Source organism: Lagopus leucura, unplaced genomic scaffold (assembly GCF_019238085.1).
Source record: "Lagopus leucura isolate 7727_CA_CO unplaced genomic scaffold, USGS_WTPT01 Super-Scaffold_774, whole genome shotgun sequence".
Classification (NCBI taxonomy): domain Eukaryota; kingdom Metazoa; phylum Chordata; class Aves; order Galliformes; family Phasianidae; genus Lagopus; species Lagopus leucura.
The window spans coordinates 794,674-817,811 of NW_024962258.1; the positions used below are offsets into that span (position 1 = coordinate 794,674).

General features: G+C 41.0%; 1 protein-coding gene and 1 long non-coding RNA gene across 2 annotated transcripts in view; one reads left to right on the forward strand and one right to left on the reverse strand.

Moving 5' to 3' along the window:
* Positions 1-16,811, reverse strand: part of MAN2A1 (mannosidase alpha class 2A member 1) — a 111,277-nt gene extending 94,466 nt beyond the window's left edge. The window contains exons 1-2 of the mRNA XM_042864935.1: positions 16,646-16,811; positions 4,393-4,653 (exon numbers count right to left, since the gene is read on the reverse strand). Coding sequence (XP_042720869.1) covers positions 4,393-4,653; positions 16,646-16,780 — 396 coding nt within the window. The 5' untranslated portion in view covers positions 16,781-16,811. The remainder of the gene's footprint in view (positions 1-4,392; positions 4,654-16,645) is intronic.
* A 2,030-nt stretch (positions 16,812-18,841) lies between these two features.
* On the forward strand, positions 18,842-22,601 carry LOC122176440. The gene is made up of 3 exons (XR_006177742.1): positions 18,842-18,959; positions 20,114-20,318; positions 22,251-22,601. It is a non-coding gene; the product is annotated as an uncharacterized LOC122176440 (long non-coding RNA).
* The last annotated feature ends 537 nt before the right edge of the window (positions 22,602-23,138 follow it).

Genomic DNA, 23,138 nt, shown 5'->3' on the forward strand with positions numbered 1-23,138 from the left:
TTATAAACCTAGAACTAGCAGGACGTCAGCTGGGCCTTGACTAAATATCTGAGTTGCATGAGATGACCTCCCATCACAGCTGTGCCAGAATTACTTCCACCTTTGAACAACACTGCTTAACAGAAAATACAGGTGCAACAGTAGCACACACATTTTGTTTTGCCAGTTCAAGGAGAACAAGGAAGGGTTATATGGATATTAGGCTAAAAACATTTCCTTGCTTTTCTAGGATTTGATTTTCAAGAACTATGATTCTTCTATGAAATGCATCCTTCATAGAAAATGAAGTGCATACTCTGCAAATTTGCTGGTTACTGATAATACACCTTAAGACTGAAAAATTCTTTTGAAGTATCAAGCATAAAAATATATTTATTTAAAAAGCAATAACTCATGGAGGCACACACATTCCTATGGAGTCTTTCTCATGTGCAATGCCTGAATTTCACATAAAAGTTTCTGCGTTCTGCAGGATTCGTACAGTCCACAATACACTCAATATATAATAATAACATATATTAATATATACAGATTAGATAAAAAGGGATTTGACACTATGCTCATGGTTCAAGATCTGGGAAATGCAACTCAGGAACAGATGTTGGAGTTTCTCTGAAATAATTGTCTCAAGGACCTGGGATGCTATCTAGAGAGGTCTGCTTCCTGCAAGGGGTCAAGATGCAGGCTGTTACAGAGCTCTAAGTTTGCTCAGCCCCCTAACTACTACACCCTGTTGCAGGACAAAGTGATCTTCGCCTGTAGAATGGCTCCCATGGTAGGGAGAGCTTTCTGCTAGGAATGCTTGGGTAAGAGAGAGAGTTGTCAGCAGATCTGTGAGGAAGGAAATAACTGACAAGGTTAACAAGCAAAGGGCCTACAGTGAGACAAAGCAAGATGGCTCCAAAATGAAGGAATACAAGCTCCTGAGGAAAGACAGACCAGAAAGACAAAGAAGGGGAATTATTACGTGAGAAAGCTCAAGTGCATGGAGTTCTGTCTACATACTGACAAAGGAGCCAACTGAGAGATTGTCTCTAAGGATAGAAAAGATAGTTTGGATGGCATTGCAGTGGGTGACTGGCATAGGCTACCTGACAAGGAGATCTGCAGAGATGGGAGCACCATCATGTTTGCAGGCCTGGTTTGCAAGAACCAGGGGCAGCTCACCCGTGCCAATTACCAACACAGCAAGGCAGAAACAAACAGGAAGTTCCTGGAGTGTCTCCATCACAATCTGTAATGAGAGGTACTCTGCTCAATCTCACCCATGCAAACAAGGAGGGGCTTTTGGGGGATGGTCAAACACAGCAGTGGAGATGTGAGAGTTCAATGTCATGAGAAATGTAAAAAAAAACAACACAAGACCTGACTACAAAAGAGCTGACCTCAGTCTCTTTGCTCAACAGATAATGCCCTGAAAAGAAAAAGGATCCAAAAACACTGGTTAATATTCAAGAATCACCTATTCTAAGCTTAAGAGCTCAACAAACGAGAAGTCAAGCAAAAATGCCCTGATTGAGTTCATGATCTTAAGGAATATGGTCAAGGGAAAGAATCAAGAGCCTGAACTTCACGGTCCAGAGGAGGGCCATGAAGATGATCAGTGGGCTGAAACACTTCCCCTGCAAAGAGAGTCGGAGGAAGCTGGGCATGTTCAGCCTGCAGAAGAGAAGGCTCCGGAGAGACTTCACTACTTCCTTCCAGTACTTGAAGGGAGCTTCTAACAGGAGGCAGACCAAATTTTACACTGTCTGACAGTGATAAGGCAAGAGCAGTGGCTTTCAACTACAAAGGAGAGAATTTATCATAGATGTTATATACAAATTCTTTAGTTACAGGATGGTAAGGCACTGAAACATATTACCCAGAGAAGTTGTAGATACGCAAACTAAAGAAATAAAAACACAGTTCATGCCTATTCAGGTCATTTTTTTCTCTTAAAAAAAAAAAAAACTAAAAAAAAAAACAAACCCTCATGCTCAGTTTTAAACAGAGCAACATTACTATGCACAATACTAGATGGTTCAGTGGTTGAAGGGGACAAAGAGGACATACCTCAGAATAAGTTAAGTTCTCAGGTGAATGTTATTTTCAGCAGCCAGCTCTATTACACCACAAAGTAGGAAGGGTGTTGTAAGTAATTAAGTGCATCATTTCTTGTCTCACAATTTTCCCATTAAAAATCATTCTTCACCAATACTATCCAAGAACTTTCTGGTTCTCATGTTATTAGTACACTGTTTCCTCCAGTTTACGCAAAGAAAATAAACCTCTTGGAATAACAAAACCTTGTAATATTTCTCATTGAAATATTAGAGGTTTTTAATCCAAATTTGAATCTGTTCTCCTAATGGCCTCTCCATTACGGATAACTATAACGGATTCCCATAATTTATTCAGTGAAGCATCTTCTGCGTTCATTCTCTATAGCAATTATTATCCCAACATTAAATTTCACCTATGTTCTCTCGTTTCTTTCTATTCTCTCATTTCTTTGTCATATATTCTCTTTAAAGACAAACACAGAAGAATAAAGGTCCAATCTACAGTTCTAAGTTAATATTTATGAACAGCAGATAATTAACACTCATAAGCTGTTTAAAAATTGAAAATTAAAAAAAAAAAATGTTCTTCAATAATCTGCTCAGAATTTCTTACTCTGTAAAAATCTAGATGAAAATAAATAAACTGAGGTTGCAGAGTATATCATCTTTGGTGAGTCATTAAACAGTACAGCCATTTAAAAACAGTAACTTACATTAGTTGACTCAGATTAATTGGTGCTACCAGAAATTTGCTAACATCAAGATTTTAGATTCTATAACTGAAATGCACATCAGACTAGCACAACGAAAAATTGTATATAAAGCAGTATTAAAATAACTTAATAATAGATTGCTGATAACCCCATGACTATAAGGTAACGATACACTGAATTCTCCACCTGTGTAAGTAAGAATCCAGGAACAGCATGGAGAACATTTCCTGCTACTTATACACACATGTATTATAGACTTAGAAGTGAGTAAAACCATCATAAACCAAGTCACGTAAGTAGCTCCAGAAGTAACTCTCCTGTTTATTTCCACGGAAGCTACAACAGATACAAAGAGCACAGCAATACTATTTGATAGAACAAATTCTCTGCTACAAAACACTCACTTTCTAATCGTAAGTTAACAGGTCATTTAGTTTAAGCCAAAACATTTTGCCTCAAAATTCACAACATTCATATTCACTTTAACTTATTTCTAATGCACCTAGAAAAATTTAATACGAAAAAGGACTGTGTGAGGAATAACCTGTTAACAATCCACTGTCTTGAAAACAAGTTAAGGCTAATGCCTAAGTCTTAACATGCAACACAAACACAAAAAGTTAGATATCACTACCCTTAAAAATCTTATCTCTGTGAGAGACATATTAAGGAAATGCCTATCCCTGAAGAGCTGAGAGGTGTTATAAATGATAAATCAGAGGTTACAATTGTTCAGATGTGTAAACTTATTCATCGTAAATCCACTGTCTTTTGCCTACAATAGAAACACTTTCACTTGTAGAATGAGAGAAAGCTGGAATTCAAAATTTAATCTTTGTGTTAGAGTACTATGAATATTTATAGCACTCCCACAAGAATCTCAAAAACCGTACAGATCACAAACTTCACACAGTATTCTTAGCACTCCTGAAACACTGCATTAAAACTGAATACATAAGAGTCAATGAACTCACAGGCAGCATCAGAAAGTGAAATAAACTCAGCTTGAAAAATTTGCCTTTTAGAAACTCCATCCTGACCAGTTCATGCCAATCGACAGGGGATATGTTCCTCCTTTCCGAGGAAAGTGTCTGTACAAACTGGAGATGCCCAAGAATGCCAAACTACACAAGTAATATTCAAAATAGAGCACAATACTGGAAATTGTTACAAATGATCAACTGACCATCAAGCTTCATCTTCTTTTCAAGATCCATCTACACACGTATCACTAAAACGTAAAACCTGTTTAAATACAGATTAATAATATTCCCAGATTATCCTACATCAGCTTCACAAGATTTTCAGGAAATAGGAATGAATCTGAGAGCCTCTAAGAACTTCTGAGGATACTGCACAACAAAAAGCAGTGATTAATTCTGGATCGTTTGCTTTTAAGAACTTTAAAGCACTCTGACATGCTGGGTCATCATTATCATATTTTGTTTCTAGACAGTTTAGAGAAGGTAGAAGGGAAGTTTCATAACATTTTCTGTTAAACACATCAACAGTCATTTGAACAGTTCTATTACATCTTAGGTAAGAGGCTAAGTTGCAGGCTTTTATCAGTACATAGATGCTTTCAGAATTATAAGAGGTAATGGCAGCTAGGAGAAGAAAGACATTCTGCTTACCTGCACATCTGAACTATGACTTCCACTTTTCGAAGCAAACAAACAATCCTCAGAATCAACTGAAAGCAGAGTGGGAGCGGAAGGAAAGAGCTCCGACTGGGATCCTTGACTGAAGTTGATAGCCACTGGATTTTTTTGACCATCTTTTACTGATTCACTCAGGTTGATCACAGAATCTCTTATGTTTGAAATAATCTCATTATTTTCCGCCAAAAGGCGTTCAAGATGATCTATTTTTTCTTGCAATATTGAAAGCTGGCCCTGTATAAAGAAGAATGCAAATTTAATTAATTCTCAGACTACTCTTGATATTTTTCTTGTCAATTTCACAGTAGTAACATTATCATAAAAATATTCTGTATTTTATATAAAGACAAAATAAAGCAGAAATCAAACCAGCACAAGAAAAGTACACTCAGAACATGAAAAAACAGCAAAAGAGATGTGAAAATATTCCTAAGAAGTCATGTTGTTTCAAGTACCAGATATGCAAAAAACAAATTTTTCAAGTCGATCAAAGATGTTAAAAAAAAAAATATTTCATTTGCCATCACATCAGAACACTGAAGGGAAAGCCATTTTTTTTTACAGTCATCGCATGATGGAATTAACAAGACATAAATACATTTTATGTTTTTCCCTCTACAATTTAAATGTTTCAATAAATATCATTTTTTATTTTCAGTGAAATGTGGAGAGAAATTAACAGAAGCACAAAAAAAGATTTCCTTAACTGCTGATAATCAGCATAATCAGTATAATCAGACAATCAATACTGTTCTGTAAAAGACAGTTCAAGCCAATGGCATCTGCACTTAGAATACCATATTCAGTTGCTGGAGAACAGGATTCCATAGATGATTCTAATGAGCACCACAAACGGAAGGATAGAGGATAACATCAACGCACTGAAAAAAGTCAAGAGAGCTCGAAAGTAACCTGGAAGGACAGGTGCAGACCTACAGCACAAAGCAATTTATGGCATTTAATTAGCATACTGTTGGAGACAGCACAAAAGAGGAAGATGTCTAGAATGGTACTGCTCTTTGATGTACTAGCCACCCATTCCAAATCACTTTGGGTATGCTTTTTTTTTCTTTTTCCAAACAATGAATGTGTTAGCTTTTCCACAGCCACAAGATGCCATACCACCTAACACGTTTTTAAGGTTATTTAATCTTAATAAAAATTTCTTTCCTTCCTCAGAAAGATTTCAACTTAACAATAACAGAAGACAAAACTGAATTGAGTGGTTTTTTTCCTATTTTTAAAGTTGTGGACCCCAAAATATACAGTGTCTGACATTGTTTCATCAAGACATTGTAATTGCAACAAAATCTGCCGATTCAAGTGTTCATGTTTCACCCATTACACAAAATACAAATAACAGTCATGCAGTAGACAATCCTTCTGTGATCTATGCTTTTAATGACAAGTTAAACACTTTCCTGTGGAAAGTAGGAAGTAGAATAGAATAGCATCAGCAATAGCCTCAGTGTATTAGACATTTTCCCCCCATGACAATCATTCACTTTAGAGCCTTCCATTTTCTGCTCAATGTACAAATTGCCTTGTTCAAAAGTCAACTAATTCCAACTTCTGTAGTTTGCAAGGGATTAAGCCTTCTTTTAAAATTGAGAAGAGCACTGTATTTTAAATTCTGCTGAGTTTCAGAAGTCTGTAGGAAAACGCATCCCCTAGAACAAGATACTAGTCATCCTCTTGAGCTCTACTAGTCATTTCTGTAATTTCATCTCCGCAGCAGTTCTTTGTAATTATGCAGAAGATAAGTTTTAGTCATTTTTAAATTTTACAGCTGGTAACTTTGTCCCCTCATTTTCCAAGCTGTACAAAAAATGCTGATTCAGTGTTTCATTCTGTTCTTAGTTTTATGCATCCTGAAAACAGTAACAGTTTTTAAAATAACACATGTAAAACCTTATTGCTTCTCAAAAGACAAAAATGCATCTTGACAACAGATCCATATTATGTTAACTGAGATGTAGGGCAAAGACCCTAGAATCTAAAGACAGACTGAAGTCAAATACTAGAAACTTACAAAATAAAATAAAGAACAAGAGCTCAACATGCAGATGACAGAACGCAAGAAAGAAAGAAAAAAAAAAGTGTCGTCTCATGCCCCCTAGTGGCTCAGAGAAAACAACGAGTGTTTCACAAATACTAAATATTGTAGGTACGCATTTTATAAAATCAGTATTTTCCCTTTCTGATTTATTCAAGAGAAAAAAAAAAAACACATGGAAAAGTTTCTACATTTAGATAACATCCTGTTTTGCCACTCTGAAAGAGCAGTATAAAATAATACCCGTTCAGACTATAAAGGCTGCCCAACATAGCCTTTGGCATTTAGATTCTTAAAAAGCTAAAATATAGCCATCATCTACTGTAGCTATTACCTGTTTCGTTGTGTATGATTATAGCTCAAAACTTCAAAATTATCAAATGATTAAGCAGTGAAAATGTTACTCGCACCTATCTCACTGCTATACTTTCTTCTTCTGCGACTGTAAAAACATACAACTGTTTAAAACTTATCTTCTCACTCATGTATGTTCTAGAAATACTTTACCTATGCCTACAAGTCAAGAGCCTTACCATGATTACCAACAGCCCACCAACTATCCAACTGTCACCGATTACACCGCTAATCTGCCTCATGTCATCTAGCTGAGTACTTTCTGATCAGTCAACAGCAGACAGAACATTTAAAAAAATAACACTGAATGCATGTTTAGACTCATCCTTCCATTGGCATATACTGCGAGCTTCTGGCACAAGCTTCCAGAGTCAGAGATCACGTTATATATAAGATACACATTTTGCTTAAATTTCTGTACTTTCAACCCTAAAATATCTGTATGTTCAAGCATTTTACAGTGTATTATATGGCAAAAATATTTTAAAACCAAGTTCCCTGCTTCTTGTATCCAAAGAAATAGTAACTTTTTTCCCATCCATCTTCAAGTAATAATTTTATATTGTAATAAATTTCCATCAATAATTTATTTTTAAGGTGGAGAGTTCAAGTCTACCTAGAACACTGAAGAGCAGTGATTTTTATGAGAATATTAAGCACGTAATTATTTCATCTTCAGGGATAGAAATCTTTACCTAACCTCCCATGGTGGAAACAAACAACAGACATTAATTAAAGCTATCTGCTTTCTTTTCCAAAGATTATGAGATGTGTCATGTCTCTCTTACAAACAATTCAAACAGGATGTTTGAAATAATTCAGCTTGAAGAGAAAACATCAAATAATAAGCTGTAGTAAAGAGTATTTAACTACAGCCTCATGAAGTATCCAATTTAAAACTGACAGGTAACCAAGTCTTTGTAGATTTTGAAGATATTTTCAATTTTCATTATACAGTATATCAGTTACTGGATTTAACTTTAAGAAACAGCAGTATCACAAACTAAAATTGGATCCCATATTTCATTTAGTATAAAAATAGAGAGAGTGTCAAGAATCCATTCTCTTGTTCATAATTTCATACAGAACCCTTACCAAAAGCTTTTTTTTTTTCCCCTCCAGTCTACATTCACCTGTTCTTCTTACTCATTTTTAGCAGGTAGGAGTAGACAAAGTTTAAAATTTAGTATTTGATAATGAAATTACTGTAGAATTTGAGATAAACAAGAAAAACACAATAAGCCTTCAAGATAATGAAAACAACACAAATGGAATTTAGCTTCAACACTAATCAAGAAAGGTAGCTGACTTACACTCCTCCATTTGCTAGTTGCCAGTTGATTTATATCAATTCACTAGTAAAACAGTTTAGCAACATGTTACAAGAGCACAGATAAGTCTAATTAAAAGATAAAACAGAAGATAAAACACATAGGATCTCTACTGATCACTAACATCATACTCTAGCGTATTTTTCTAAATTAAGTTAGAAAGTTTTCCACGTATTGGAAATAAAGGGTAGTTTTATTTTATTTTAATATCTAAGCAGAGATGCATTAATTTTATCTTACTCACTTGTACCTGAAATGCTGTAGTCTAAATGGCTTCATAAATACTTGACAGCAAAACATGGATTGCTGTATAATTCATAAGCCTCAGCAGACTTTGCCCAGAGTTTACAGCATTAGTTCTTCCTAGAACAGAAGCAGTTCTTTTCCAAGACTCTGAGTTACACTCAACCATATAGAAAATGGGAGATATGCTTTCTGGATAACTATTGCTCAGTCTAAATGGAGACAACTAAACACCTCTCTGTGGATCTACGTACTTATTTTACATAAGGAAATGCAGTGTGAAATTGTGTGTGTGAAAAAGTGTGAATCACTTGACTTATAAAGCCAGTCAACTACTTTTTAGTAGCTTTGGAGAGAAATGAAAGAAAGACATTTTTACTACTTTCAAATATTGAAGGGCTATACAAATAAAAATTTTACTTAAATGTAAGAAAGGCAACATAGCTCTTACTTCACAGTGATGATAAATACTACTGCATGAACTCAGGATATTCTGTGATTCTATACAGAGAAGGTACCAACAAATCCAGCAGTACTGAAGCTAGGTAAAGCTGCTCTGGTAGAATGGCTCCACCCGAACACCTCATCTCTTCAGCATCCCCAAAGTTACACAGGGTTGGATTTCATTTCAGTCCAAAGTGAAGATAACCCAGATTAATCCTCCACCCATGTGGGGGGAAAAAATAAAAAATCAAAAAATCAACATGCATTAGCTGCATTGAACAACTTGCTCCTACCATCGTATGAAGGAGTGACATTTCTTTATGTTTCTAATCTTTTCAAGACCCAAACTTTCCAGAACCGTCTGCTTTCTCACCGTCTCCTGCTTGTTCCAGTCTATTTGCATTTGATACTGCAGTAAGGACTCTCTCCAGAAAGGAGCACACCTTACCCAGCACAAGGAGGAAAGTCCAGTAACACCATGAAACATTGTGCGCAATGAAGGATCAACAAGCAAGTTGAACCACAGCCAGCAGCGTGCCACCACAGCCCAGAGGGCCAAACCCTTCGGTATATCAGGCCCAGCACTGCCAGCCAGTGAGGGAAAGGCTGTCCCACTCTTCTCTGCACTGTGTAGCCTCACATGGAGCACTGGGTGTGGGTCTGGATGCCACAATCCATGGGCACAAAAACATCAGAGCATACAAAGGAGGGCTGTGAAGGTGGAGAAGGAGGGCAAGGAGTGGCTGAAGTCCCCGGTTGTGTTCAACCCACAGCAGATGCTGAATGGAGGCCTTGTGGCACCTGCAGCTCCTCACAGGGAGCAGAGGGCAGCGCTGAGCTCCGTGACAGGGGCCAAGGGAACGGCATGGAGCTGTGCCAGGGGAGGGGAGCTGGGGGTCAGGGAAAGGGTCTGCAGCACAGGGCAGTGGGCATGCAAGATTGAACACAAGGAAAAAAACAACAAACATCAGTCACAAGCACCAGTCAAGGTTTATAGCATTTATTAAACTGAGCAGAAGACTTATTTTTATTAGCGAAAATTACCTAAATAACCTTTTTAATGATCTCACACAATGGCTTATGTTGGAAGGAACATTAAAGATCATTCCAGTTCCAAGCTCCCATGGGCAGGGTTGCCAACCACTACATCAGGCTACACCAGGGCCCCATCCAGTCCAGCCTTGAACACCTCGAGGGATGGGGCATCCACAGCTTTTCTGGGCAGCCTGTGCCAATGCCCCATCTCCCTCTGAGTACAGAATTTCCTCCTAACATCTAACCTAAATCTTTCCTGTTTCACTTTAAAGCCATTCCCCTCACATTGTATCATTATCAGAACATGAAAAAAGCCTGTCTCTCCAAGCTTTCTTCGAGTACTAGAAGGCCACAATGAGGTGCCCCAATATCCAGGCTGAATAAGCCTAGCTCCCTCTACTTTTCTTCATAAAAGAAGTGTTCAAGCCTTCGAATCATCTTTGTGGCCTCATCTAGACATCTCTAACATCTCCATATCTTTCTTGTTTTGAGGCCCAAGCCTAGTACTCCAGACAAGTGCAGAAAAGAAAGAGACAATCACCTCCTTCTCCCTCTGGCCACCCCTCTTTTGATGCAGCCCAGGATACTAATGGCCTTCCAGGCTGCAAGCACACACTTATGGCTCTTGTCAGTTTCTTGTCTACTGGATCCCCATGTACTCGCAGGGCCACTCACAATGAGTTCTTCTCCCCGTCTGTACTCTTACCTGGGATTGCCACAACCCAAGTGCAACAGCTTGCACTTGATCTTGTTAAACCTCACTAGGGTCACGTGGGCTCACTTTTCAAGCCTGTATAGGTCTTTTTGGATAGCATTCTTTCCATCATACATACTGCACAACTCTGCTTGGAGTTATCAGCAAAGTTTCTGAGGATGCACTCATTCCCACTGTCTATGTCACAGGTAAAGATGCTGAAGAGCACTGGTCCTGAGAAGGACCCTTTGCAGACACCACTTGTCACCAGCTTCCACCTGGACACAGAGCCATTTAACACGACCTCCTGGCTGCAACCTTCCAAACAATTCTTTACTCACCAAATTTGAAGTCATATCTCTCCAGTTCAGAGATAAAGATGTGGCACTTGACCCTGTCAAAGGCCTTGCAGAAGTCGAGGAAGATGACTTCAGTTTCTTTGTGCACCAACGCAGTCATTCCATCAGAGAAGGCTACCAGACTGGTCTGGCAAAATTTCCTGCCTTCAGAGAACTATTCTAATTGAGGTCACTGTAATATTTTTGTGAGATCATGATAAGAACATGAAGCAACAAAAGGTATGTATTTGTAGTTTAGGTAAGCCACTGATTTCACTTACTTCACTACAACACGTCTAGCAAAACTACAGCTGAGATGTGTATTTCTGGCATATCAGGTCCCTTTCAGTCCTTCACATTCTGTGATTCTGCGATTTCAAAAGCAAAAGGCATGAAGACTTGCTAACGCTGAAGGGAGCTGAACTATGTAAAGCACAGAACAGGGGCACGGCAACCATGGAGCACAAGCTGACAATGCACTGTGCTCCTAAAGGAAACTGAGGCTAACTGAAGGCAGGCTGCCTTTCAGCAGAGGAACTACTAGTCTACCCGTAACTCTAGAGCAAAGCTCACAAGATGCCTTTGTTCAGTCCTCAGGGAAATGCCAGTGTTTCTGCCATGTATTTGGCCCCAATTTCCTCCTATTACTGCTCCAAACTATATCATTTATATTTTAGCCAAGTGGTATTACCTTCAAGCAACTGGTAAGCACAGATGAAATAACACTGCGCAGTGCAATAATCACTACTTGTATTTTTTCTGAAAAATATATGAAGCATCACATGGATGCTTCGAAAACAGGAAGCCAGAAGAGAAGCTTTAGTAGTAACCTCAACAGCCAGGCCTTAATCCTTTGCTGGAAGGATATAGGAAATGAAAGAACAAGCCAACTGCTTTTAGAGAACTGTATTTCATCATCTCTGTTCAAGACAATGCAGCTATAGAGCCAATAAAAGCATTTCACATACATGAGAGTATCGGAGCAAGTTTGAAATAATAAAGCACTGGGAGACTGGGAGGGGTTTATCAGAAGGAATCTGATTCAGCAAATGACTGTTTAAAAAAAAAAAAAAAAAGAAAGAAAAAGCAGCAAAACACTAAGGATCAAAGTTGCAATATGTTTGTGTTTTCCTTCTAATAAAGTTTAAGGGATAGACTTAAGATAAAATGGAGGAATTACTCCATCCTATTCTGGTTATCAACCAGAATTGTGGCAGATATGAGTTACAAAAACATATTTCCAGAAACATCTGTGCACACGGTGGGGACATGTCCCATAAAAGCCAAAAGCAAGCTATCTGAAAGTGGTTAGAAAAAAAAACGCTTTGTTCCAAGCTCAGAGCATCACCATCCAAGTAGTGAGAGAGGATGCTCTGTTGTGTTGCTGCTTTGACTTGCACAGGCACAAGAGTGAAGACTATATCAAGGACATATTTCTGAAGCAAAAATATTCTTGCCCCCAAATAAATCTTCCACTTAATTTAAGAAACACTGGATTTTTAATGTATTTCTTTGTCTTAAGAGTGCACCATGCTCTCTAATGCTTAAGTCGAGCAAAACTCAGAATCAAAAAAAATACTCCACCAGCTTCTGTAAATGAACAGCTTTTATGGATTTACTCTAGCTCATGGTAAAGTTAGTTGAGAAAATAAGCAGTTAGGCTAATGATTTTTCCTATTTGAATCTAAAATAGAAAATAATTAATATGTGCTTATTCGTATTTGGTACTCATCTGCATACGGTAACACTGGATCTCCAAGTGAAGCTGCTCCACTTCAGACTTGATTTGACTGAAATTTTTATTTAGCTGTATCAATCTAGCCCAAGAATCCCCTGTCCCTGACACTCAGTGCACAAGAGACAGCAGAGAACTAAGCACCATTCCAAAACCTCATTCCACCAGAGAGTCACAAGCTATTTCAGAGAATTCTGTTATTACAGACAGAAGCAATATACACCATGACTTTTTTTTTGTTTTCCTTTGTAAATTCCACTAGGTGATTTACACAGTGGTAAGAGCTGAGGACTGATTCAATAATAACACAAAAATGCATCTACGGCTATTCCTCCACCTCGAGCTTGGCTCTGCACAATGTAGAAACATCATTCCTATCCTGAGACAGGATGCTAGAACACACAGCATCCTTGTATGTCTTGAGACAGGAAGCATCCTATTTCAAGGCAGGGCAGTAGGCATGCAAATCAGCTGTACAATTTGTCCTTCTCACTTTCAGGATCTTTCATTAGCTTTCTAAACGCAAAGAACTGATAGCTGGAGCATTTTCCTCTCCATTCACAGAGCCACAGATGTTTTCACACAGCCTTACCAAAAGGAGGTACTTTCCCCAGCAGCTTCTATTTGTTTACTTAAAGGAGTGAAGGAATGGGAAAGGTATGCAGTAGCAATTCTACTGTTACTCTCTAGAACTTATATAACTAGCATAACCATTATAGTAAAAACACTTGACTAAAATGAGAATGTTAAAATAAGTTCATAGCAATGCCTGAGCTGTCTTGAGCAGGTCATTATTAACTGCTGATAAGCTCTCTAAGGAGATTTTAAGCCAAATGCTCTTCCAGAGCAGAGCATTAATGGGAAGCAGTCATGCTAACAGTACTGGACTTTGGAGATCCACATCAGAGTGATACTGAGGGAAAATAAAGAAAAATAGCATGGGAGAGGAAGGAAACAACCCCTGTGGAAGAATACCAGAGTCCATGGTATAATACAGCAAGAAGAGATCCTACAGTGGCTACAAACAAGTTATGAGAGAAAGACTGAGTTTGTGATACGGCCATGTTAAGAATGATACATTCACAATAATCAGACAGGACCCATGAAGTCACATGTTGGAATCAGAAGAGAGGCAAGTCTTAATCTCTCACTGTAGGTACCTAATCTTCCCAAAATTCTCAGGGACTTCCTATTTACGGCAACATGCAGATCTTCTGATAAATGAACCATTAGTGATGACAAGGCTATAAATTATCTCATTAGTTCAAATTCTATTACAGTTCCCGTAATGCCACTTTAAAATGGTGCATGGACAACATTCACTTTGAAAGTGACTACCAAAGCCAGCTTTTGCAAATTCAGCCCCTGAACAGAAGATATTATCACCACCTCCTGAGTCAGACACAGATTCTTTTTCACACAGCAGCAAAAAGCATTTTCAAGCACTTCAGTTAGAGAACATGTAAAGGCACCTGCCTAGGGATATTTATGCTTCTTGGGAGAGCTCCTCCCAAAATTATTTTGGCAATTATTTCTGTTGGCATGCTTGAACAACTACCTGAACTCTCAAACTAGAAATCAAGCTCAGGAAGAGCAATCCTTGAGCACAACAGCAGACGCAGCTGAAAGAAGATAGGTTCACAAGCCTCAGTCTGATGCACACTATCATGAGACCATGCAATAAGCAGCATCTGGAAGAAACTGTGGAAATGAAATCTGAACAGTAATTATCAGCATTTTACCAATGGTATTAGGTACCACATTCTCTAAGTAATGCAAATAACAGGCACTGCCAGCTAAAAAAATCCCAGCTCTAATTCTGGTCGAAATTGAAGTGTAGATAGACACACTTATAAGCTTAGAGAGGAGGATGCTTCTACTGGTACCCACTTCTGTCCTCTGAGGTTACATAAAATACACTTCAGGAAGGGTAACCCTCAGGACATGTGAGGTCTCCTGGCAGAGCTGTAAGAAAGCTGAAACAAAGTTGAAAAACTAACACATTATCAGATCAGAAAAAGATAAAGTGAAGCTATCAAAAAAAAGTCATTAAAAAAATTCAATTCCTTTTTCTAACCAGTAAGAAAAAAACTGACCTCTGTCATCATGAAAAACATGTCCTCCTGTATCCACAGACATGCAATATGCTGCTGCCAAAGCTTTCCACACACAAAACCTGCTTGAAGTTTTTACATCTGTGAGTAGTTTCACTTACCATACAGAATACAGCATTCTGGAAATGCTACAGTGACGTAGTCTTACTGTAAGCTAAAACAACATATTCTCCTCAAATATTTTTGGTAGCTTCCCTTGCCCTTCTTCATCTTCCATTTCAACGTTAAGCTGATGCATGATAGGGCTCAGAAGCATTCCAGTTTTTAAAGTTCCATCAGCATAACATATAACCTTCACAAAGGATAAAGCAGTAGGAAGGAAAAGGGTAATTATTCACCCAAAAGAAGGAGTGAAACAGTGCTGGCAGAGAATTCTGCAGTGAGAGCAACCAGCTTCAAAGGGATTTCTGTTTGGAAAAGGCAGAAAAAAGTAATCAGGGCTCAAAAGAGGGGAAGGAGGACAGTAGAATGTTTTCCTCTACCAGACTCTACACCACAAGACCAACGTTACATTGTTGGAATTTCAACTGCTACTTTCAACTACTTTCAACTTAGGATCCAAGAAAGTCAAATCTTCACCATTTCAACTACTGACAATGGAAAACTGAACGTATCCAGTCAATCTCCCACATTCACTTCAGTTTTTGAAATCAAAGCATGACATAAAAAGAGATGTGCTTTCCTATTCTATTCTTTACCAGGATTAAACTTAACTAGTGATACAAAGACATGAGATGCTGTGCTAATACTGGCAGTGACTGCATCACCAAAACAGCAGTCACAGAAGCTTTTACAGGCATCACACACATCATCTTCCTGCTGGAGTTACAGAACAAGCAGATGCAGCTGCAAGAGTCTGGTCTTTCTTCTCCACTACTTCTCTCCCGTTCTCCTAGTTCCAAAAACAGCCAGTAGATGACCTCTGAACTGCAACTCCAAGAAACAGAACTGTGTCCTTTCCTATACTGAAGTTGAGGCTTTTAACTTGGCCAAAAATAAAATGGTGCCAGCTATTATCTTTGCACTATAAGAGAAGGTAGTTACTTCATCAGAAAAATGTTACTTTTTTGGCATGCCTTCTGAGTTCCACCTAATACCTCACTGCTGTACTAGGACACTTCCAGTTGTTTAATTTCCCAAGCAGAATAAATACAAGAAAGCAAAACGAACGGTAGCTTCAATTTCCAATTTCCTGTAATTCTGGTCTACTACTGCAAGAACGTAAAACTCTTTACACACAGCAGTTCTGTCCTCCTGCACAGCATGCTGCGTGTTCTCCGAAATACTTTAATTCCTGTTGCAAATAGAGAAGCCTATTTTAACACTACAACTACGCAGCTTTTAGCTTTCCACACATGCAGGCACCGAGACACGCTCTGTCCAACAGCCACACCGCGCGGCCGGCTGCGGGCCACCTCCGGCTCCTAACCAACGTTCAGTGACAACGGCGGCCCCAGCGAACTCGGCGTTCCTCCCAGCCCACCTGTTAACGCCGCTGAGGCTCACCCTCCAGCTCTCCTCTTTCGATACCAGCGCCTCGGCCGCGAGCTCGGCTCGCGACGAGCCCGCGCCCCCCTCGCCGCCCCCAGCCCCGCCGCCGCCGGAGGCAGCACCGCCCCTCCCTGCCCGCTCCGCGCTCGGCAGCGCCGCCCAGAGGCGGCACCGCGCGTCCTGCCCCGCCGGCCCACCCGCCCCGCCGCGGCCGCCGCAGCCGCCGAGGAGCGCAGCCGCGCTTCTCCGCTACCCCCGGCGTAGCGGCTCGAGGGCAGGATGTGGGCGTCCATCCCCCTTCGCTTCCTCGTCCCCTCCGCCCTCTCCCCTCGCGGTGTGAAGGGCACTCGTTCGCCCTCGCCCCGCCGCGGCCCGAAGGCGCCGCGCTCACCTTGGGGAAGGTGCCCTCCCGGCGGGGGCTTTTGGGGTGGTCGAAGTGTCCCCGGTCCAGCATCAGATAGAGGGAGAAGATCACCACGCAGAACACCGCGCTGCCCAAAACCGTGAATTGCCGGCTCAGCTTCATCGCGCCGCGCTCCCGCCGCCCCGCACGGTGCAGCCGCGGGAAAGTTCTGCCCCCGCGCCGGGTGGCGGCGGCACCGCGGCAACGGCGCTCCTCCGGCGGGGCAGCCCCGAGCGCTCTCCGGAGAAGTGCGAGAAGTCGCCCCCCGCGTCAGACACAGAGCACCGCCCGGAGCCCCGCGCCGCGGCCGGAGGCGAGCCGGCAGTTTCCGGCAGCGGATCAGGTTCGGGCTGCACCCGGCAGGGAAGTGGCGGCGGCACGCCGCGGGCCGAGCGAGCGCCGCTGCTCCCCGCTTCCTTTCCTCCTTCTCCTCCGGCCGCTCCGCTCCTCCTCGCCACCGGCAAGCGGCGCCGGAGTCTGGCACCTCCTCCCCCGCCCCGCGGCCGGAGTGCTGCTGCTGCCGCCGCCGAAGCACCGCGGGCTGCCGCCGCCGCGCACCCGCTCCGCGCCGAAAGGAACCCCCGCCCGCCAGCACCCGACCCCGCCGCCGCCGGAGCGCCGCGCTCCGCCCCCGCGCGGGTGGGCGGTGCCGGGAGCAGGTCACGGGAGCGGCACCGCCCCCGCTCCCCGCCCCGCGGATCGGTTGGGTCGGAACGGACCGCGCCGCCCCGGGGCCCAGGGGGCGAGCGGCGGCCTCGGGGGTGGAGCTGCTGTTCCTCCGCCGCGCGGGCACCGGTCCCACGCTGTCCGCGCCCCACCCGCTGAGGGCAGCGGTGCGGAAGACCGGAGCAGGGGGCCGTCCCCGGGGCGCCGCCTGGAGAGGACCGGGGAAGAGAGTTTTTCGACCGAAGCTGTTGTCGACGGCAGCCCGGTGCTCGGCAGAGACTTGTCAGAACGAGGGCTGCGCGCTGTACTGACGCTGTTCCTCCCGTATAGTGTTACGCAGACGAATGGGATCGCCCCAAGTTCCAGATTGAGTCGATTTTTTCCACATTCGAACAAGCTTCAGCGGATGCACCTCGTGGCTCAGCGGTGGGGGCCCCAGCGCAGAGGGTGCCTGTCCTCCACCGCGGCCATGTTTAGTTCCTAATTTTGACTGATGTGATTTTGTGAGATTTGAAGGCTTCCGTGCCCAGCGCCTCTGTCGGAATAACGCTTTGGGGAACTAGTTGGGACACGCTGCCTGTTAATGAGAACCACGCCAGTGCTGAAAGCTCTAGCAATGCATGTGTGAGCTCTTGCCAAGCAGCTCTGATATCCCCATGATCTGAAGTCTGAAAGCCACTGGCGTTTCTTTATTATTTTTCCACAAAAAATCCCACTAAAGATTTTAAAACTGTAGAAGATCTGACCAATAACATTAAGTCTTCTGAAGGATCCAAGAAAGTCAAATCTTCACCAAGTTTTTCTGTATCGAGAACATGTTGCAGTGTCTCACAGACCCTGCAGACCCAGATCAGCTCTCCAAAGCTGTGCAACAGTGCTGGGTGGTTCTGGATGCGCAGACCCCGCAGTTCTCCTGCAGCACAGGTGGGGGTGCAATGCGCCATGGGGTGAGTGGGGGCAGGGAGCTGTTCGCCGCTTTGCGCACAGACCACCTTTCAGTTCAGAAGGACCGTTTTGTGTAATGCCAGGGAAGACAAAAAAGGCTGAAGGGTGGAGCTGTGCAGTGGAGATAGGACAGGGGATGGACAAAAGGGTGGGGGCCATGCAGAAATGGCAAGGAGCGCTGACCAGGAACAGCTGCAAGTTTAGAGATGAGGCAGATCAGGGTGAAAGACAGCGGGGAGGGGCACAGCAGTCTAACAGAGGGACAGTGCTGGTGGGTCTCTTGCAGAGTCTGGAATAAAACACGGGAGTTTTGAAACGCTTAGCATTTTGCTAAGCAAAGGACTGCATGTAACACATGGCTCTTACCTGCTCTATTCCCCCTCTAGTGGCAGACGCACACAGAACATAAATAGAAGGGCTTCTTTCTCCATTTGTCAGTTTGTTAGTGGGGGTCAGCGTCATGGTTTTATGATTTTTGATTATTGGTATTCTACATCATAACATCACGTAGTGCACTGGGAGTTAAAGAGTTAATGCTCCAGTTCTGGGTACCTGTCCCAGAAGAGCAGAAGAACTACATACCCCAGAGGACTTTGTGTTCAGAGAAGAGAGGAAATCCCTGGCAAAGTCACAGGACTGGGCTCTCCTCCCTTCTGCCCATCCCAACCACATGTCTTGCCTCGGCATTATAGTAAGGCCTTCAGCTTTCAGACACTCTCTCTCATTATATTTGATTTATTACCTTCAATTCTAATTGTATTGTATTGTATTGTATTATAGTGTACTATCTTGCATTCTGATATCTTGTTTAGTAAATCAGTTTGTTTCTCCTCAGATCGTTGCCACTGCTTTGTTTTAGGCCCATTTCTCTATCCTTTTCCCCTTATCCCTTTCCGGGGTGCAGATCCACAGGTCCCTCTGCCCCACTAGTCACGGAACCATGCCAAATCAGCCCATAAACCATTGACTGCCAGATATCAGGGGGGGAGGGAGGGAGGGAGGGAGGGAGGAAGGAGGAAAAAAGGAAAATATGAAAATATTGCATGGGTTTAACTTTTGTAACTCCTTTCAACTTCATGTTAACTCAGAGCCATAGAATATCCTGAGCTGGAATTGACCAACATGGATCAAGTCCAAGTCTTACAATCAGGGAGACAAAACTGTCACAGTCATCCCAGTGGTTGATCTTTCAGAGCCTCATCTAATTTGAGCTGAAGTATAGCTGAAAACGTATGAGTAGGGAAGTTGCTTAAACTTGTGGTGGTTTCTGTAGTTCTAATACACAAACAAGAACATAAACAAACATAAACTGGTCAGGGGCACAGCCACAGGTTTAGCTGCCCAACTGTGACTAGGGAAGAAGACTTTGGTGCTGCCTACTCTGCTTTCTTTTTTTACTCCAGGCTTTCATAAAACTTTTGGTATAATAGAAAGTAAGGTTGTCCTTCAAAGAAATATAGACCTAGTCAAAGCAACTCACAGAGGAAAATGCATGGCACAAATAAGTTACGAGAGTTGGGTATAGGTGAAAACCACTGTTGTGAAAAAGGCTCTGTATAGTTCACAAGTAAGCTTTTAATTTTTTTCAACAGATGGTAGCAGCTCAAAACATGCCTGAAAGGGGCTCTTCTGGAGTGCCTTTGATACCCAGTAAGAAGGCAGTGCACTGAAATCAGCAGCTGAGGAGTCTCTGTACAGTATCATTTTCATGGGGAAAAAAAAAATAGCCTTATTCTTAGAACTACAATAAATTCCCCAATATTCTGAATTTTCAATGCCAGGTTCTACTTAACATGCACCCCTGGACCCATTAAGTCCTGCAAACATTCTTCACCTCTTTTGCAGACTTGGACAAATTATTCTTCAGCTATTGCATTTCTCCTATGAATTGCAAGGGAAATGGCCCAAGAAGCAGCTTCCCTACTTCAGACATCTACATCCATGCTGAAGAGACAAGGAGGCAGACAGTGAAAACCAAGAAGAAAAGGTTGTGGCACTCAGGGGATGTGGGATCAGAGGAAGGCTGATGCTTCATCCTGGAAGTCTCACTGTAAGTAGCCTACAGTAAAAACCACAGTGCAAAGGTAATCAATAGTTCTCGTTTCCTCCAGGTTAAACATAACTGGTTAGATAAAATCACTGTCTGCTGACAAGCTTGGATGAACTGATTTGATTCTTAGTGACCTCTGACAAGGTTCAGCTTTGTTTTACTGTAGTATCAGAAATCAGCGACAAACATTAATCATTAACAAACCTTGCATTAAGAAACCTCATCATACTTTCATAGCATTTCTATAAGTATTTCTGCTTACTACTTTTACTTCCGTATTCATGCCCAGATGAATCACTATACATGCCACAACATATTTAGCTTCAGACCAATATAGATGTGTGAGTACCACCCAGCTGGATAACTTCTGTGCTTGTAATGATCACAGAATTTCAGGTAAAAAAAGTATACTCCATTCTAGGAGAGAAACTATAATTATTGCTGGTAACAGTATTGTAAAAAAAAAACCACATCAACAACAACAAAAGTCTGTGAAAGCATTTACTGACAGAAATTTTTTTCCATACCAAGATGATGACTTTCAAATCACGAAATTTAGAATAGCCTGTCTATTTTAAAATAGTTCAGTAAGTATATCACTGTGTTTTAAAATCATAATAATTGAACTGGGCAGCAAGTAATCAAGAAATTTTGTATTTGAAAACTTCAATTGGTCTCAGGAATTTCTTAAGGAACTTAGACATTTGGCTACCTCGGCAGGTTCCCTTTCCCCTCTTTGCCACTTTTTCAGTTCCCCCCCCCCCCCCCCCATTCCCCGTCTTCTCTTTCTTCCTTTTTCCCTTTTCTTCCCTTTATTTATTTGTTTGTTTACGTGTTTGTTTATTTATTTAAACCAATAAACTTTCACATTCCTGTCAAGCTAATTTATTTTCATTATATGTTCCCTCAGTGTCAGATCGATCACTTTTATTTAAATCCAAATGAAAAATCTACCAGAAAACAGTTCTGCAGTGCCTCATTGCCTGGTATTAGTATCATGTAGAAGTACTTGCCAGTCTTTGCATTTATTGAATATGTAAAGCTCCAGACTGCAAAAAATCAATCAGCATTCCAATCAGTCAAGTTATTCTTCTCAAAAATATTAGTAACTGATGAGGCAAAATAAGGCATTGCTTTCAACTACATCAATTTTCTTTTCTTGCTTTTAAATACTGCATTAGATGATGTGATTAAAACAAGGACCAAAGTCATGTAAATTTTAAACAAGTGTACGTGTATTTAAACTCCTGACTTTAGAACTAGACTGCACTGGCCTAGTATAGATCTTGATACACTGCATAGCTGAGGGGATCCCTGGGGAATTAGTGAAGCCTCATCTAATTTGAGCTGAAGTATAGCTGAAAACGTATGAGTAGGGAAGTTGCTTAAACTTGTGGTGGTTTCTGTAGTTCTAATACACAAACAAGAATATAGAGCAAAGGTGGGCAGTTCCATTTTGTTTGTCCTTTAAACTTTTGTAATGCAAATTTCTGCTTTTGTTTTTTTCTTCAAGATCTATTTGCAGAGAATGCATATCTTTGAGGAAATGTAATGTAATTTGTTGGCATCCTCTTGGTAACACATCTAAAGTGAATTGATGTAGAAATTTGATTCTTGCTAAGAACTTTTACATTTTACATATTGTACTTGCCTCCAACTAATTATAGACTGTATGATTTTAAGTATATGTTTGCAGTTTCTGTCTTTATTTAACATTTTCTTATTTGGAGAATAAAAAATAAAACTGAAATAAACTGAAAACAAATAGGACTAAACAAGGCTAAATGTAAGAGTTTTGACTCTTTCAAATCTGTGTGAGGTTTTTTATTAGTCTGCCTTGAGACCTGCTAATAATGGTGCACACCATTCTCACAGGTCAGATTAGAACTGTTTGTTCCCTCTAACCACATGCTGTTTGTTACTCTCTTCCAGATTTCTATGGAACATATAATTCATTTTTCCTAATGGATGACCAATTTGACCACTAGCTGTAACAAAGCCCTTTTCTTCTGGAGAACTGAATCCACTACTTAAGCCCTACTGTAGTGAGTTGAATCAGAATAGCTGGATTTTCAGGGGCCTAGCAACAAAGTTGCTTGAATGAGGGTGCCTGATGAAATCAATAAGTTACCTTTACAGAGGAATGCGAGTGTGGATGAATGCGGATGGACCCACATGAAACTTACTGAAGTTCTTCCACAGTAGAAATCACACAAGGACTGGTCAGCACAAAAACGTAAATAACAGTAATAATTGTTCAACAAGCTTTTTCATCAATGAGGAATTGAGTCATTAAACATTTATTTTATTTTATTTTATTTTATTTTATTTTATTTTATTTTACAAAACGAAGCAGTGCTTTCATTCTTTGCTGATTACAGTTTGATATCTGCTTTTTCTTTATTCACTCAGGCTTTTGTTTAATTATATGGATATTCTCTTAAAAATACAGTAGAATAAAAACACAAGAAAAAAAATGAAAAATGTATCTGCTGCAGCTATATATAATAGCTATTTTTTTTTTTTTTTCTCAAAATAAGTACTGACTCCATATTGAACATAATATAAATTTGAAGCACAGAAGTAGTGAAGCCTGTTATTAACAAAACAGCATTGGTTTTAAAGGTAAAACATAGGCTAAGCTAAGGAAAGATTATACAAACATTGTAGGACAAAATTCGTCATGGGCTTTTCCATGTAACTCAAATCTCAAGAAAAATAGTTATGAAGGGCATTTTATAATAGTAAGTTTACACCTCCAAAGCAGATGGAGGGAATCTTCTGCATCTCCAGATACACTAAATATAATAAACATCATCT